The 19,146-nt window shown below is 43.2% G+C and overlaps 1 protein-coding gene across 2 annotated transcripts in view; it reads right to left on the bottom strand.

Annotated features, from left to right (window-relative positions):
* PCSK5 (proprotein convertase subtilisin/kexin type 5) overlaps positions 1-1,462 on the bottom strand; it is a 381,372-nt gene extending 379,910 nt beyond the window's left edge. The window contains exon 1 of one of the 2 annotated variants that reach the window (XM_087822706.1): positions 1,112-1,462. In XM_087822706.1, the coding sequence (XP_087678832.1) occupies positions 1,112-1,303 (192 nt within the window). In that variant the 5' untranslated portion in view covers positions 1,304-1,462. The remainder of the gene's footprint in view (positions 1-1,111) is intronic. The other variant, XM_016222840.2, reaches the window with a different exon arrangement.
* Between the last annotated feature and the right edge of the window lie 17,684 nt (positions 1,463-19,146).

Here is a 19,146-nt window from a genome sequence, read left to right as displayed (position 1 = left end):
CACCCCCAGCAGTCTCCCCAGGGTCAGGCCAGGGCCTCCTCCTCTAGCCAGTCCTGGGGGAGCGATTGGGAGGGGTGAGTATTTGGGGGGGGGGATACACTTTCTGGAAGCCGCTTACACAGATCTCTCAGAGCACCCCATTTCTTGCAGGAAAGAGAGAGAGGAAGCCAAGATCATTTAGCCCAGAGGTACCTCCAAATCTGTTACGCTAACAATCATCCCCACAACACCATCCAATTCACTGTCCCCCAGCTGGGCAGCTCTGAAGAAAGCCCTGGAGAGGTTCCCCACAACAAAACCCGCGCCCCTGCTGCACGCCCAACTCTCGCCCCGCGCCACCTCCGGGCTCTGCACAAACATCTCCGCGGAAGACTCGCCGTTTTCCCGGAGCAGAGCCCGGCCGGCAGGTCCTGGACGTTCCCCACCTCCCCTTGCGACCCCCTCTCCGGGAGCCCACGAGCAGATTCCGCACAGGAGGCCAAGGAGCCGTGAGGGCTCCCCCAAAATCTGCGCTCACGCCGCCTTTCTCTCCCTCCACCTCGGTCCTTTCTTCCAGCTCCAGTGCCCGCGCCGCCCGCGCCTCCCGCGCCTCCCGCGCCCAGCATCTCTTCTGCTCAGGAAGAGGAAACTTCATTCTGGGCTCTGCTCAGGTCCGAGCAGGAACGGCTTTCCCTTCCCCGCCTCCCTCTAACTCCGACTCTCAGAAACCGCAAGGAGCCGGCACCAGGGACGTGCGTACCCCCTGCCCCCCAAAACCTCAGGCTACTAGTGCTCCCGGACTTTCCACGTTAAAAGGTCCGGTCGGGTCTGAAACCCCCATGGGGGTGGGTGCACATTCGTGATTTTTCCAGAGATCCTACCTGTCCCTCGTGGCTTGCAAGAAACTAGTAAGCAAAACGCAAGCCCCAGCAACTTTGGGGAGTGAGTGTCTAGACGGGTGTGTAAGAGAACGAGAGAGGAGGGGAGACAGAGCATCGCTCAAGAGTTAGAACGGCTGCAAGAGCACATCTGGAAGAGGGGGAAGGGGGCCTGGCGAGAAGGGGGCAAGAAGCGCGACGTCGAAGGGGAACCGTCCCCCCCGTCCCGGGGCAGCTGCAGGGCCGGTGGTTACCTGTCCTATGTTGACGAAGCCGTACTTGCTGGCAATGCGGTTGGCCTCCGGGAAGCCGCCGGCGATTTTGACTGCCCAGTGGTTGGTGTAGACGCGCGTCCGGCACACGGGGAGCAGGCAGCCCCCGAGCAGCGCCAGCACGCACAGCAGGTCCAGCCGTCCCGGGCAGCAGCAGCGGCTCCCCCAGCCCATGGCCGCGGAGCTCCGCCGCCTCCCTCGCTCGCTAGCTCCGCGCACCAAGCGGCGCGCGCACAACTAACTTCGGCCTGGGCCGCCCCGGCTCGCAGCCCTGGGAAATCGGCGGGGGGCGGGGGCGGCGAGCGCCGGCGGGCAGCGGAGCGGCGAGCCTCGCGCCGGCTCCTAGACCATCCCTGGGGCTGCGGGGACCTGTGCTCGCCGCTCTCCCGCCGGCGGGCGGTCGGCGGGGGCCCTCCCGCTCGCGCGCTGGAGGCTGCCGAGCCCGCCGGGCGCCCTCCCGCAGCTGGGTCTCGCTGGGCTCCGCTCCCGGGCTCTCCGACTTGCCCCCGCTCCTCTCGGGGCCCCTGAGCGCGGCGCAGGCAGCGGTGCAGGCGGCGCGGGCGCCCCCTCTGCTGGCCCGGGCTCCGCGCGCTCGCTCGCTCCCTGCGCTCCCTCCCGCTCCGAACAGCGCGCGGGGAGAGTGAGCGGCAATGGCAGCGCCGCCCGCTCTGCATAAATGACTCCCCCGCCCCCCAACACCCCTCCTTCCCCACCTCCCCCTCCTCCTCTCCCTCCCCCGCCCGCCCGCCCGCCCGGCCGCGGCCGCAGCCAGGCTCCAACCAGGTCCTAGCGCCGCCGGGTTTTTTTTTCTCGGCGTAAAGTCCAGGGTCTGGAGCGGTAAAAGCGAGATTTTCCAGAGGGCTGGGAGCTCTCCTTCTTGTTTTACCCCCTTCTCTTTCCTTCTTCCTAAGTCTGTATTAATTTATCATCATTTCCCGAAAGATTAGAGATTGACACGCCGGTGCGAGCCAAGCACCCGAAGATTCATTCATCTCCGCTCTGAAACCTTAAGCAACTCAGTATTTAAGGAGGTCACTTGCGTGTCAATTGCCAACAAATAACCCTAAGATTTCCACTTCGTTAGTTCTTCATGCTTTTCAGCATCTGTGTATTTTACACACCCTGCTCCCGGGAGACGCTACCTCGCAGCACCGCCGGGCGCATCGACTCTTGCAGAAGCCTCGCCCGGTGCCTCAGCCCAGTCGGCTGCCTGCTGACTTTCGAAATCTGTGCATCGGATTCTAGACGGCACCACGGGGGAGTAAAATTACAGTCACGGAACTGAGGAAGGATGTTTCTATGAGTATTTGGTATGGAAGTGGGTGGAATCGGAGGGCCAAGGGAATCACTTCATTCATTCGTTCCATATAGTCTGATGCGGGCTTTTTTTTTCTTTTTCTTTTTCTTTTTTTTTCACCAAAGGAAGTTTTCCAACTTTTCCAAGCATGGACCTGAAACAGTGAGAGACTTCAATAGAAAAAGGACCACAGAGGAAGTTCCGATGAAATATATGACTGCACAGCCCACATCATGCACTGTGACTGCAGCTGGCAGGAGGGCGCTGGGATTAACCAGCTTCTGCTGAACAACCTCCCTGCCTTTTTTTTTTTTTTTTTTGGCACAGGATGATTTTTTGTGAAAATATTGATGAATTCTTTATGCAATAATTCAATTGACCTTAAAAGCGTTCACTATACCCCTAACTCTTCCACCCTCTTTTTATTCCCTGGCCTCTTCCAAACCTCCATTGTCTTTTTTCCTAAGCATTGGTTAAATGTATTAGAGATTAATTAACCCTCACACCTCTAACTTTGAGCAATGATTCTTTTATCTGCCTAGGGCTTCACAACCCACCCCCTCTTCCCCTCAGCAGAACCATATCTGCAAACTCAATTCATAAACGTAAAGGTCATTAAATGCATACAGTTAAATTCATAACTCATAAAATTATTTTATGACATTTACACATCGTATAAGGTATGCTATATTATTTAATCTTGGAAATGAACAAACCACCAAAGAGCATTATCCGCCAGTTACTGATGAACTGGAAGATCAGAAGAACTAGATCATTTGCAGAAGGGAACATATTTTACTCATTTGTTTGACAGAGTCAACATATCTCTTTTGAGTAGCTAGAAGGTGCCAGAAATTGTGCTGGATACTGGAGAAAGAGGAGGAGGAGAGAGGAGAGGAGGCACAAAGGATTAGTGGAATTCAGAAGCTCTGAATAACTAGAGTAAATATAATTTATTATTGCCCTGGCGGGTCTGGCTCAGTTGATTAAATCATCATTCCATGAACCAGGAGGTCTCAGGTTGATTCCTGGTCAGAACACAGGCTGGGTTGCAAGCCCCATCCCCAGTAGGGGGCCTGCAGGAGGCAGCAGATCCACGTTTCTATCTCTCTCCCCCTCTCCCTTCCTCTTTCTGAAATCAATAAAAACATATATATATATACACATATATATATATATATACATATAATGTGGTTTATTGTTGTTGTTATAGGTGGAAAAGCATAAGCACTATGCTTGGACTTTAGAATTTGGGCACAGTCTCACTCCTGGCCAGTCCCTTTGGACTCATCTCTTCCTCCCACCTAAACCTAGAATCCAGAAAGTTTACCATCTATTAGATCACAGTTCATTGCCACCCAGGCTGCCTGCATCTATCCATAGGGACATTGGATTATTCCCCTAGAAACTGATGGGTTTCAGATGGGATGGAAAGAGCTCAGTCAGGATCCAGATCTCAAAATACATCAGTCCATCTTTCTTTCCTTCAGAATTGTGGCCCTTTGCTGTCAGACAGGAGGGAGGGCCTACCAGCACCGTGAGGGCTACACCAGGTGCTTATGAGTCAAATGTGAAAGATAGCCTGTAGGCTTCCCTGGGACTGCGGGCCATTATTGTTTAGGACTGCAAAGGCAAGCACCAAACGCTTCTCTTGGAAAGCCATGTCGCCTCTGGGCTTCCACTTCTGAAGAAGATGAAGAGGAATCACGGCACGGGGTCTCCTAAGGCCTGGAGGTTGTTTCCTAAGAGTGGTGAAATTGCTCACTGATATTTTTTCTCCATGGTGTCTTTCTTTTTTTCTTTCCACTAATACTCTTGCCTTCTGTGAGCGTGCCCTGCTTGGCACACACACACAGCTTTCACTGCACCGAACATGAGAGAGAATTGGAACGTGAGGTAGGAAATGAATGGGCAAACCACTTTTCTACTCTGTAAACCAATCCCTGGGCCAGCACTTAGCTTACTCAAAGGGGATATTCTTCCATTTGGATGCATATGTATTTAGAAGGGAAAAACCTAGCTCTGTTAAAAAAATAAAAAAATAAAAAAGATTTGGAACCTATTCATATGTCAGATCAATAGATTTATTCATCTCATTGTCCACGGCTTCTACAGTTATCTTCCACTTCAATTATGTATTCGTTCTCAAAAGGTCTGATTCTTACACCTGAATAACACCAAAGCAGCTCCTCTCCCACCGATGCACAGGCGCATCCTGCCTCCTGCTTTGGGATCTGCCTTGATGAACTCATTCGCTTCCTGGATTAGAACCATTTGGCCAGAAAGAAGCCACCAGGTAAGGATCAATAGCTTCAGCAAAAAACATCTTTTGTGACGTCAGCCCTGTTATCAAGGTCTCAGTAGCCACAGGCACAAGGAACTGATAGAGTAGTAACGGTGAGTGCAAAACTATCACTGACACTGGAATAGAAGCTGGTCCAAGTCTTGCACAAATGCTCCCTTTTTCTGTGTGAAAAGTAGCCCTGCAGGCTTTGACCCCGGACTCTCCCTCTGGAACGTGCCATATGGCAGGAAACCAGGCAGTTTTAAGTTCTACTCTGCCTTATACTTAGCAACATATTACTTGATAATGAGGCCCCACTCGCGTTTAGCCTCTCTGCCAAGGGCCCTCCTAACTCTAACAGAAACTTCCAGTGAAACAGAATGAACGGCAATCCAGGCAGTTTAGTAGGAGAAATGAACAGGAACTCCCCAAGACTCATCTTGAAACTCTGCAAATGGGAGTGACTCTGGGAAGAGCTTGTCTCCTTTCTTCCTCTGCTACAACGTTTGCTGGAAATGGACCTTTAAGATCTCTTCTAACCTGAGATTCTGTGAATCAATGATAAATTGATAATGGAGTCTGGAGCTGACCAATGGGGAAAAAGTCCCCTAGAAATTTTACTGCCCAGTAGAAGAATCGCCACATTTATGGGAAGTGCAATCAGTTTTCCAGTATATCAAGTTCAGAATCGGCAGTGAAAATTTATCAAATTTAATAATGATAATAAAGTTAGTTACATGCCAGGCACTGATCTAAAGACATTTCAGGTCTTAATCTGTCACAGAGCATCAGAGCTGAAAGAGACCTTCGACGTCACCGAATCTAGCTCCTTTAATAGAGAAGAAAACTGAGGCCAATAGGAAACTAATTTGGAGGACAGTAATCTTACCATGGAAAATCAAGTTAATGCAAGGAAGCATAATATAAATAGAACAAAGGAAGGGCTGCATTGACCGCAGATGATAGTACACTACGAACCTAGAATTAACATTAATCTAATCTGCGTACCCGGTTTAATAAAATAAATTCAATCAAGGCAATGGAAACTTGACTTAACATTTCAGATTTCTTGGATATTTAACCACCCCCGGTTAAAAATATGACTCATGACATATATGAGCCCAGGACATGAGTTAATTCAGGGCTTGACTGTATGCTTATTGCATAGTATTTCTATAATGGGACACCTACAGGTGACTAAAATCCTGCATCTTTGTCTTCGGCCTGTTTGAAGTTGACTTAGATTAGCATAGTTGCTCCTCTTCTGTAAACAATGAACTCTTACAAAATGGTTCCCAGAAAGCTTTCCAGTTGGAAGCAAAGTGTTAAAACTGCAAGTGACTTCTTTCAGATGTTTATGAGGGAAGTGACACCAAATGTGTTACTTTTTAGTTTCTACCCCTGGTCCCAGAGTAATATCCCCTTAAGATGGATCTGATAGATGGATGTGATGTCCCCCTTCTTGCCTCAGACTCTAATTCAGGGGAAAGCAGGTAAGGAAAGGGTGGGGAAAATAAAAGCAGTAGCCTTGAGTCTTGGAGCTTCACCCACCAAAAGAATAAATCCTGTGTCAATAGCAGCAGCCCAGCCCTAAGAGTCAAGACCTGCTCTTTTTGTAGTGCCTCTAGACCCTTTTCTCCAAAACTTTTTATTGGCTCCTTTATTCTGAAATCTCTCAGAGAATCAGGGGTTGGATAACCACTGACTCAACAACTTGATCTGGCTTAGGAAGACCAAGTTAAACGGACCCTAGGAACTGGAACATTTTTTGAGTCCAAGCAGTAGCTCTAACTCATTGATGCCAAATGATAACATTGTAATTCAAAACATATTCAGTAGGACTTTGACTTGTTTATCTAAAGCAAGATAATTATTTTTCAAATACCTTGTGTAAGTATTTCCTTTAGGCTTATTACATTCTGTCATTTCCAGAAACTGTATCTAGACCGCTCATCACTCACTGTGGATGACATAACTTCATTCTTTTCATAGTGTAGTCAGGATGTACTTATTACACAACCATTGTGTAGCTATTGTTCCAGCACCTCCCTACCCACCTTCCCTACCCCCACTCCATATTTTAGTAATCTGTGAAGAAAAGGACATCTTTTGTTTCCCTTAACCTTCAGAAGCATGGTAAAGGTATTTATTAGTGAGATACTCCAGAGCCAAACTTCCTGAAAGAGAAGTTCTGTTTAAACTTATGCCAATGAGCCTCTTCTATTCTCTCCTATTATGTATATAGAATGGGAGCAAAGTTCTATTTTCAAAAAGGCTACCCCATACTTACAAAAAATTCACTGACACAATTTTATTTTCCTAAAGGCAGTGGAATACAATTCAACAGGAAGCTTTTCAGGGCTTTTTAATTTTTAAAAGTGTAATATTTCCCTGGCTCTGTGTTTAAAAGTTCCCTATGACAACTCAAAACCAGACACCACAAAAAGAAAAAACAGACTCTGATTCAAACCCTGGCAAGTGTACCCTTTTAAGTCCTCTGAGTGCCCCTGGAATATCAAGAATATCAAGAACTAAGTGTCCACTAAATCACTGGAGACCCTGAGGCAGCTCCTCTTTTCAATTTTCTCCAAATATGAACAGTGAAAAACTGTTTCACAGACATGCTAAATACAGCTATAATATAAATTCACAGTATAAATGCTAAATATTGTCTTCTGTGAGTGAAGAAGAGATGAAATTTTAGGAAAATACTGTGTATCATAATTCTAGAGTTCGATGAGGAAAATATCCTTCTCTAGTACTGCTGTTTATTTATTTAAAAAATAATTAGGGCATTGTTTTGAGATCTGGTAACATATTGACTGGGAAAGGTAAGCGCAGATGGAATCCTGTGCAGAAAGAACCAGCCATATATTCAGTGTCATTAATCATTTCTTATTCTAGTCTTTGTCATACATTATTTTGTATGTGTCCATACAGAAACAAGCTGGCAAATTCATGGAATATTTGCATGTTGACATTTTGGCAGTGAAGTGAAAAATGAAAAGAATTTTGAAGAAAATGCCGGCAATGTAAAACTTAGTGACATTCTATAAAAGTGGGCTGAGCATTATTAGGAAAAAAACAACAAAAAACCTTAAGGATGGTGGAAGTTAAGAATTCTAGGCTCAAGGAAGCTGGGTGCTAGATGCAGGGTGGACAGGAAAAGTTAAAACTTACCACCAATAGATCAGTGAAATATACAAAGCCTCCCTATTGACTAGATAAAAGAACTGACTCCACAGGGAACTGATTTTGCATTTAACACCCTGGACAGTTTGGAAAACATGTTTTCTACCCAACTGTGTATGTGTGGCTAGGGGTGGGGAGCTCTGGGTTTAGCAGATGGAATCTCATGATTTGGAAGATGTGAGGTCACAGAAGTGGTCCAGTTATGTGCAGAAATGAATGACTCTGAAACAAGTTATCTAATCAATATTCTATTATCCAGTGGCCCCTTTTCTTGCACTGGGCCTGGAATGCTGCGATTTCTCCTGTTAGTCATGGTCTCTGTATGTTTACTGATAAAATCTGCAGAATGGAGTCTAGGCAGTAACAGGCTTTTTCTTTCTATAAATTCAAAGTAAAATTCCTTAAAAATATCTGGACCAAAAGAAAAGAGGAAAATGGTGAATCTATATAGTAAGGGGGAAAGGAACCACCACCACCACCTCCCGCCCATCACATTGATTAAATAAATGATGACCCAGAGCAATCTTGGTGACTATTGTGGACAGAGCACTGATACAGCATTTACGTAGACATTTCAAAGCTCTTTCAGGTTATTGTCATATTTACCCCTCACAGAAACATGCCAAATACGTGGGACATCGTCATTATTTTCACACTGTCACAGCCGCCGCAGTCCCTTTACACATGTGCTCAGTGGGCGCTGGCCTGATTTCCCCAGCTGCACACAGTTCAGTGAGTGACAGGGCTTGGGCTGGAGCTCAGCTTTTCTGAATTCTGTTTTTGTGCTAATTCCGCCATCCCAGAGTTACAGCAAAGTTGCTACAAAGATAAGCCCCCTAAAATATATACTTGTGTCCTGTCTTTTTGTGCATTTGCCGGTCACTCATTGTAGAAAACTCTTGTGTTGTTAGTGAAGGAAGGGAGACTGGAGAAGGCAAAGCTACAGACTCCCCGAGTCTGTCTTCAAGTAGCAGTTTCCTTGCACCTCCGCCCTCATCTCTCTTCCCCTTAGAGCCCAGTCATGCCTCAGCTCTGTCCCCAGGTGTCCACCCAAAAATTTCTAGGAAGAAAGCAGAAGTATGGTTCATTGTGTCTAAAATGCTTTTCTCTTTTCCTGACTGAATTCAGGTTTTCTTTTCACGTGCTAGTTATCCACATCCTAGAAACTGCAGATGTGATTCATTGCAATGTGCTCATTATGATGAAATTCCACTAGTTTTATGAGAAGAAATTGTGAAATCTTGTTGGAATTTATTATGATGAACAAGCTTATATAGGATTGTCTCAAGGTTCCCAGTAACATGGTTATTTTATAACTGGGTTCAGTGATCTGGGTACTTTTTACTTGACAGCCAAAGTTGCATTTTAAGAATTGGACTCTCTCCTTATATCAATGATACCTCAACAAAGCTATTTTAAAAACTGTGTTCTCTTACCACACACATCCAACACACATAATTATCATTAGAACTCTGGGAACTACAGAAAAAGATCAGGTGACAGATGCCACAAGTAAAATTCATCATGGGTGAGGTGGCATGAACTGAATCTCCTTCTTCCCTTTATGGCAAATTTATTTTCTTCACCCCACATTATACCCATTTTTCTTTCCATATCTCCCTTTTTCCAAATTTCCCACCAGTTTGTTTATTCAGCACATGTATTCATCACCCTGATCTTCATAAAGAAGATTATTTTGGACAGTTTGAAAAAAGGAGAAAGAGTAATACTTTCATTGCGGAAACAGAGCTATTTTTATATTTACATGCTCTCTCCTAGTGTTGGTCTGAAAACAACCATATCTTTATTAAGTTATAAACCTAACACATACACACTTTTATATTCTGCATTTTTCACACAATATGTACCATAAATATGTCTCCATGGGCTTTGTAATTATCATTTTAATGACCATATTCCATTGGGTTGATGTATCATAATTTACTAAACTCTATTGTAAGACACTTAAATTGTTTCCAATTTTTTACTGTTGTAAATAATACTGCAGAGACTATTCTTCATGAATAAAGACTGTGTATTTTAGATATTTTTTTCCTTAGGATGAATTAACATCCTTTTGGTCTCTCATGCTCCAAAAATTAGAAAATAATTTGCAGCCTTAAACTCTAGAGAAACCAGGCACATAATTTAAACAAGTGAAGTGGGCCAGTAAACATTATGAATGATCAGCTTTTACCTCAACTCTGACAACATTCCCCAAATCTATTGCACTAACTACCTATATTGCTGCATCCATCCACCCATCCACCCATCCACCCATCCTTCCACCAGCCAGTCAGCCAGCCATTCACTCAGTCAACACTGGTGTTGAAGACAAGAAAACAGGCTTTAAATGAGGTCACTCTTCCTAAGTCCCACATCAACAAACTGAGACTTAATTACAATTTTGGTTGTTTCATAAATGGAATTATAAACAAGCCAATCAGGAATTGCCTGGTCAGCATTAGCTAGGTAATCTGCCTGATAACCAACCCCCTGCCATCCCTTATAGGAAAAGTGAACGTGCAATAACCAATATGCTATTTTGTTTAGTATAACTTCCTTCTTCCTGCTCCCTTCTGCTTATAAAATGCCTTCATTCTGTATAGTTCCTCTAAGCTCCTTTCTGTCTCTTAGATTGGATGCTGCCCAACTCATGAATCTCTAAATAAAGCCAATATGATCTTTAAAATGTATTCAGTTGAATTTTGTTTTCTGAACGCTGGGTTAGGTGCTCTGATCAATGACTAATATCGAAGGCCCACTTTTATAGAGCTTTAAGCCACCTGTAAAACTCATGAACCATTGCATTATTATTCAGTTGGTCTCATTGTCAATGCTAAGTGCTGACACTCAGCGTGATGGTGAAGGGGCTGAAGAAGCTGCTGGCGTGGTCTAAGCAAGTTCATGGAGAAAATAATGTTGGAGATCAATTTTAAAAGGTAGGTTGGGGGTTGGGTTTGAGTAGAGTATGAAGATACCATATGATTCTAATATTTGGTACACTTCTCAGTGCCATTTATTAGGAATCTTAAGATTTTAGGAATTTTTTTATACAGTCGATGTAAGAAACATCAAAACCTGTGAAGAATTTTTATGAGTTTATTTGAGCCAAACTGACTACAATGGCCAGGAAGCAAAACCTCAACAGACTGAGAAATGCTCTGGAGAATGGCAGTTTTGCAGATTATTTTATACATCAGAATAAAAGGAGACATAAGGAGGGTTACATGAAATTCATTGGTGGAAGATTAAGTGGGCAGGAGAAAGCAAAGTGGGAAAATCTCTGGGATCGGATAAAGAGTACAATAGAGAAACACTACTTCTTTTACACTGGCGGGTACAGGATAATTAATAATGAACATTTACAGCACCTAGAGATGGTATTCTGGGAACAAGGTAACAGTGGGGGTGCTGTGGCCTCCTGCTCTGTTGAGATGGGAATGCCTTACGGAGTCTGGAAAAAGATTGCTCAGACATTTCAGAATTATGTTATCTGAGATGCAAAAAGACAATAGACAGACTCACTTATGGTCAAGGCTGACCTTTGTCAAGGAAGCTACAGGCCTAGGACGGGTCTGCCCAACATGACTCACTTTTAGTTAGAAAATTTTATGTTTAGACCATCTTATGTGGTTACCTTTTGGTCTCTGAGTTTGTAGGGCCCACCATGCAGGCCTCCCCTGAGCTTGTCAGGTTTAGTATGTGACCCCTTTTTCGTCTACAATGCCTTTTACCAAAGCTCTTCAACTCCTGAGGTTGAAAAATAACAATTAATGCCTCTTCAACCAATATGAATCTTTATGACTTTGTGTCTTCCCTTAAGCTTAGAAGTCAATTTCTGAGCAAAATACGGGGTCTGGGATCTTGATTGGATTAGGGAAAAGTGCTCTGTTCTCTAAGCTATTTAAAATCCATTCAAAATAATCTCCCAGTTGTCAACATGTGGAGAAAAACAGGCTTGGGTAGGAAAATGGACTACATTAACCTTGCCAGTTGGCCAACAGGTTCCCCATAGGGCAGCTTTTGCTTCCACAGAAACCAGAGAACAGGGACATGTTTCCAATGAGTTCAAGCATCCTGACGGGTGCTTGATAGGTCTATAAAGTAATTTAAAATTTACTTGAAAGTCTGCAATCTAATCAATAATACTAGAGGCCTTACTCAAATGAGACAATCAACAAAAATCACCAATTTCCTCTCTAACACAGAATGACCATTTTCCCTATCCCTTTGGGTCTCATTCAAGTTGTTTTTCTCTTTAAACAGCATATACATTAAAAGTCTCAAGTATTTTCTCTAAAAATGTTAATTTCTTTCCTTTTACTCTTCCTACTTTTCTGCTTAAAGTCCTAATACTTCTTGTCTGCAGCTTTAATTATTTAATTTCTTCATTGAATTATTTAAAGAAAATACAGTTTCGAGGGTGCAGTATGCATGAAGGATGAATCCTTACAAAATGGAAGGAAATTGTAACACCGCACCCTGGCAGGTTATTTAACAGAAAATACATCTAATCATCTTTTATATCCGTGTGTCCTGCCGCAAATGTGGACTCCATGACCATTGTTCTCACTGTGTCAGATAAATATCAGGGAAGGACAGGCCCTCAGGAGCTTGGAGAAAGGCGCTGTATGTGAAAGTGTACCATCATTTTCTTTTAAAAGCATTTAGAAAAATGGGTCAAGAAAAAGACGTGACTAGGAGTGCTTATCATAGCATCTCAATAGAGAGCTTTATTTGAATCTTCATCTCAAATTAAAAATAAAACAGAATAGCAGTAGCATTGGAACAGAAATCCAATTTGTAAAAGTGCATGATTCTCTCACAGTTAGAAAGCATTCTTCAGCCAAAACTTTAATTACGTCAATGGTAGAGATAAATATACTTTCACATAAAAAGTCCTTTTCTGATTGGATCAGTATAAATTTATTGTAGAGAACAGTAAAATAAGTAAAAATAGTCCACACCCTCCCCCAAACATGCTTAACCTAATCACTACCTTGGCATATATATTTCTCTGTCTCTCTGTATATAGATGTAGATGTAAATATAAATATAGATATAAATATAGACATATAGCTATAGATAATTTTTTTATGAAAGACCTACATTAGTGCCTATTTTTGCTAATCAAAAGAAATCTGAAAATTTTTGCTTTGACATTACCGTGCTAATGTAGGTCTTTCATAGAAGCAAAGTAGTGTAACTCAAACTTTCATAAAAACATTATTTTCAGATGTGGGGGGAACCTGCATGTGTATGTGTGTGTGTATGTGTGTGCGTGTGTGTGCTCATTAGGCAAATTATATGAACATATATGTATTATGTATACATCTATACATACACATACATGTATAGATACATATGTAATCTTTTATCCTAATTTAATATTTTAGTTATTTTCACTTACATATTTTGAACATATTCTATTTCTCCATTTATTTTTTAAGTATGTCTTTTCATGGCTGTAAAGAGTCTATCATATGGATGTAATATACACACACACACATAAGCATTACTGTATTGTGGAAAATATAAGCAGTTTCCAATTTGGGGGAGTGGTTATTACAGATAGTACTGTACTGACATCTATATAGAGGCACATCTTATTGGTCATGAGCTATCAGGGTCAAATGATTTTCCCAGAGCAAGCTTCCCAGTCTCAAAATGACCCATGGCACAGCCTGGAACGACATGGAAATGATGAAATGTCAAAAAATCTGTGATGAAAGTGCATTGCATAGTGTGGACTCTGAAATCACACTGTGTTCACACACCAGATTTACTGCTTGGATGATCTTGCCTAAACTCCGTAAACATTTTCTGTCTGTATCTTTATCTGTAAAATGGGTATAATTCTAGCATCTACTTCATAAGTCTATTGTGAAGATTAAATAAAATAATTTATGAAAAGAGATTTAGCATGTTACTTTGCATAGTAATTTCTTAATAGAAGTTAGCAGTAAATGTCATTTCTATTAATATCATAAATAGTCTATGAAATATTGTACATATATCAGAAGGCCTCTGAATATAGACTGTCGAGCGGTCTTCCAGTTTCTCCCTGTAAACATTTTAACAATTTTTTCATTGGCACATGTGTGAGAAAAGAACAATTCAAGATTCAGGGATTCTATTTAATTGATTTTGTTGGCATATCAGCTGTCATTCATCTGCCTTTTCATGTTACACTACAGACACTAAGTCCAAGCGACCCATAGGATATGCCTTCTCATTTGCCCAGATCCACATCTATCCCCTCCACACAGTATCCACAGAGAATTCTTCTAGGTGGGCCAGCAGGATCTGAGACATAGATGCCAGTGCAGCATGTCAAAGAGGTCAGAGAGAAGTAGACCTCTCATTTTGGAGGTTCTGCTTAGAACAAGAGTGGTTGTTGGGGGTCAAGTGTCAGAGCGATGCTAAATGCCCTCCTTAGGAAAGCTGATTGGATAGAGCAATTTCAACAGATGGGCACAGGGGCACTAACACGTTGCAGAATTAGGAGTTTCATAGGGTTCTTCCCACTACCTAGAACTTCCTTCAACCTCCCATTCATCATTTGGTGATAAATCTTTAAAATTCAATCAGTTTTGACAAAAAGCTTTCCCGAAAGCCTTGTTCTCCCTTGCCCTTAACAGTCACAAACTGCACGTAGCCGACTCTACGCTTTTCTTTTCCTGCCTCCCTCTCCAGCTACACACACACTGAACTTAAAACTCCTGAAGACAAATACCATGTCCAATTCTACTTTCTATCCCAAGTAACAAGCACATGTCAGGTGCCCAATAGCTGTCTGTTGAATGAGCAATCCTGTAGTCTTCCATTTCTGACATAGACTGATGGCTCACATCAATTTCAGGAGACGGGCTGATGAATTAGTGATGTTAACAAAGATGAAAAAGCATGTGTCTTCTGAAGTATTTGTGAATGGAATGATATACCTTGGATCTGCCTCAAAAGAATCCAGGGGTTTTTGGGGGGGGGAGGGGAAGGGGGGTGGCAGAAATTGTAGGTATTGATGGAAAAAAGGGCCACATATTGATAACTGGTTAAGCTAGGTGATGAATAAGGGAGTCAAACACACTATTTTTTCTACATTTCTATTTGAAAATTTCTATTTGTAGATTTGAATATTTTCACAATACAAAATAAGTATACATACACACACAACCACAAGACACATCACAGAAAAGCGCATCCTGGGAACACTGACTTTGGAAAGCCGGTATCTGAGAGTAGGACCTGCATTGATGGAGTTTTATTTTTACAGCACTTGACTGTTATGTTTGGGGGAATATGATTTGAACGAGGCTCCATGCATAGTTTGTTCTGCTATGAAAGGCTAGCTACCGCTGTACGTCAGCCAAAACTGGTGGGATTACAAGAGCTAGGTGGATAAAAGTCTCCTTTATACGAGGACCCAAAGGCAGACATTGAACCAAAAATAAGAAGAAAGAGAAACAAACTATGAGCTACAGAAAGGAAAAGAAACAAGCTATAAGCTTCAAACGTTTAAAATCTAGCCAGTAAAACTCATCTGTAAAGTCCTAGGAGATGGCAGCAGGGCCGAGGTGCTAGTGCATGTGTTTACGTTGGCCCTTTCAGTCCCCTAAACACCTTAGACATCTCTAATTAATCCCTTTGGAGCAGCGGTGGCTGGAATTCTCAGCTCTCAGCCTTGCCCCACGCCAGCCACATGTAATCCTGAGACCCTGCACGTACATGTTAAGGGACACGAGTGTCCTTCAGGTTTAAGAGTTATTCTCTGATCTGGTAGACCTAGAGGACTCGACCTTGGCAGCACATTAAAATCGGAGCAATCACAAAGTAGGAATTGGCTACATTTTTTAAAAGTTGCCCTGGATAGTTCTACTTTTTAGTTCTATTTGTTGGACAAATATCCCAAAAGCTGAAAGACAGCTGCCTCAAGACATCAACAGTATTGAGGACTGAGGAGATGAAGTTTTGTAACTGGCCACTGAAGTGGATGCTAGGGTGTGCTGCTCATATATTTCCTCTCCCTCCTTTCAGGACCAGGGCTCTCATTCCCTGAGTGTCCTTTCCAAGACCGTTGGTTACTGTAGGCTCCCTTCACACCTGATTCCTGCCTGGAAATGGTCCCAATCCAAGGAAGCTCCTCATCCAAGGTTGCCCCCCTCCCCAGGGACAGTCCCTATCCAATGACTGCACAGGTGAAAGTGCACAGTCCCCTAGCTTCAATCTGTGACATCTGTGAAAGCCCACCCCTGTTTCAGAGCTCCCTGTGGGATCACCTGAGCCTCTCATGTGACTGTGTTGCAGGTCAATTATTTCTCTAACCAGTCCTTCTCAGAAGGGCCCCTGCTTCCCAGTCCTTCCTAACTCCCCCACGGGCGTGGTTCTGTATAGTGCTCCACAGTGAACCAGCTCCCTGGAAATCTCCATTTCAGAGGCTGTTCCCAAGGGCACCTGACCAAGACAGTCATGGAGACTTCACTGGGATGCTGCTCAGCCTTGGTGCTCACTTAGCTGCATCTCTCAAGGGGACAAGAAGTCTCCGTGTTGGCTTTGCTAAGGGTATTATTTATAAAATCAATTCAGAAAAAGACTAGAGCTGCTTTTCCAAAAATCTCATCCTTTCTGCTGGTCATCATAGACCAAAACTCAAGGCTATGATCCCTAATTAATGTATCCAAAATATTATAAGGGTGAGAAACACTTATCTCTATGCTCCAAATCAGTCAAAGGAAAGTAATGCGAACAAATGAATGTTATTTTTCTCAGATGTCACCAGAATCATTGCGGGAATAGCTGGGTGTTTTTTGGACCATTAAGCTTTCTGGTGCTGCTTAATTTTCCCCCAAACACCCTCACTTCCTGCTGTCTGTTTGCTGCACGGCCAGAGCAGGCAACCTGATGTATGCTTCTACCGGGAAGGGCTGCTAGGAACAGATCATTTAGTTCACGGAAACCTAATGAGTTATTCACAGAGAGCAGAGGCTGAGTGTGTAAATCTGCTGAACCTCAATCTTATCCTAAGATAAACCTCTGGCTTGTAGACTTGAGGTTATATGATAGACTTAGAGGTAAGATGCATGGGCAGGATAAGAAGTGTCTTTGGGGATCCAAGAATTAATGCCTTTCTCTCTACTCCCGGGTGACTGAAATCTACACTGAGTGGAGCAGAATTTATTAGGCTGTGTCAGCGGTGGCTCTCTTCAGAAGCCTATGAGACCCAAGAGTTTGTAATTTTCTTTCCTTTGATAAGCAAGTTTCAAGTCGTGCCCAGTTACAGAACAAACAGGACTGTGATTTGTGTTTTACAAATTGGGTAAGTGACTTAATTTACTCTTGCTGGTCAATGTGTGGCTTAGGAAACCAGCAACATTGACAGCTCCTGAGAGCTTGTGAGACATGCAGCATTTTGGCCCATAGGTCTACTAAATCAGAATGTGCCTTTTAACAATATGATCCTGTATTTATTTATTTATTTATTTATTTATTTATTTATTTATTTATTTATTTATCTATCTATCTATCTCTCTCTCTCTCTCTCTCTTTTTTTATTGATTTCACAGAAAAAAAGGGAGAGGGAGAAAGAGAGAGAAACCTCAATGATAAGAGAGAGTCATTGATCGGCTGCCTCCTGCACACCCTCCCACTGAGGACTGAGCCTGCAACCCAGGCATGTGCCCTGACCAGGAATCAACCATGATCTCCTGGTTCGTGGGTCAGTACTCAACCACTGAGCCGCACCAGCTGGGCTAATCCTGTATTTCTGGGAGACATCCAGATGATCTTGATGCTACTGGTTTACAGAACACATTTTGAGTAACAAAGTTCAAGAGAGTTCCATCATATTTCTAGTAGTTACAAATTTTAACCCTTATAAGAAGGCAGTTTGTGGATGAGTCCTTCTGTTACCCCCCCTCCCCCAAGTTTGGTGCTGTGTTTGGCCCTACCTATTGCCACAACAAGTAAAAAAACCGATGAAAGACAATTAGACAAGAAGCAGCATCCAGGTGGTGATAGGGGATGGCTGTTCCCATAAAGACGCAGGGAGTCCTTGTCTTACAGGTCAAACTGCTGTCAGGTATAAGAAATAGAACTTATAGCCCAGCTCTGAGAAATAGTTTATTGCCTCATAGAGAACACCTACCAAGAAGCAGCTTTTGCATGGGGAAGAATGTTGCCTGCCCAGACCCAGATGGCATCTCTACCAGATCTGTTTAGAGGCGGAAGTGGAACCTTGAGAAAAGACATCACACCAGAGTATAATTAAACTTTTAAAATATAGAGAAAAAGCCCTTGTCTGGGAGACAGGAGACCTGGATACTGGGTCGGGCTTAGTCGCCAGCCAGATGCAAGCCCTGAAAGCTGCTTGTCCTCACTGGGTGTCAGTTACCTCCTCTCTAAAATCTTGCCCAGCTCCAGCATCTGTCTCAGCTTCTGTAGAATTTGCTGCAAAAACTACTCTGGCCACAAGAGGGAGCTCTCTTTCTGAAATCATAGAAATTCTATGTTATTTAATGTAATGATTTAGGCAAACAACATTTGAACACCGGGAAGTAAATAGTCTTTCATAAACAATGAAAACAAATTTAAAAGCACATTAATTTTTTTATCTTAAACTATGACTAATTCCTTGCTTGAGCAAAGTAAAAAGGGAGACTACTTAGAAAGACTGACAAGGCATTCAACAAAAACATAGATCGGGGGCCTATAACTCTACCTCAGGGGATGTCCTGACTTTCCTCCCCTGATTCATTAAGAATGTCCTGCCTGGTCAGTGCTTCTCTCCTTCACAAACTGGCAAATCCTGGGGGAGTTCAGTCCCTATGATAAGGGTTTTGTGTGTTTGAGGCTAAGTATGGAACTCAAGGCGTGTCTAAATGACAATAAATAATTCTGTCAGGGGATAAACTGGTACACAAGGTGACTGGAAGCACTGTTCATAGAGTTCCAAACATGAAAAGTGAAATATGCCATTAAGATTTATCATATCGCCTCTACAAGCTATGTTTCAAGTACCCTAACGTCAGGTGTCACTTGAGCTCAGCCCTAGCTAGGTAACTGATCTTACCTTTTGCTGTCTTCCTTTTTCTTTCTGTGCTGTTAGAGAAAGTTCTCCTGCCTTCTCCAAGTAGAGGACAGGAAACGGGATGTGGCATTTTAGCAAGGGCTGGGACAAGTGGAAGCACTGGCTTACCTTTGGTGGGCCTCAAATGGCACCTGTCCTCCCTGTCTCTGACTAGAGGG

The sequence above is a fragment of the Miniopterus natalensis genome, chromosome 12 (genome assembly GCF_054644295.1).
Source record: "Miniopterus natalensis isolate mMinNat1 chromosome 12, mMinNat1.hap1, whole genome shotgun sequence".
NCBI lineage: Eukaryota > Metazoa > Chordata > Mammalia > Chiroptera > Miniopteridae > Miniopterus > Miniopterus natalensis.
The sequence above is the reverse complement of the archived record's forward strand: the minus strand, read 5'-3'. Positions and strand labels throughout refer to the sequence as shown.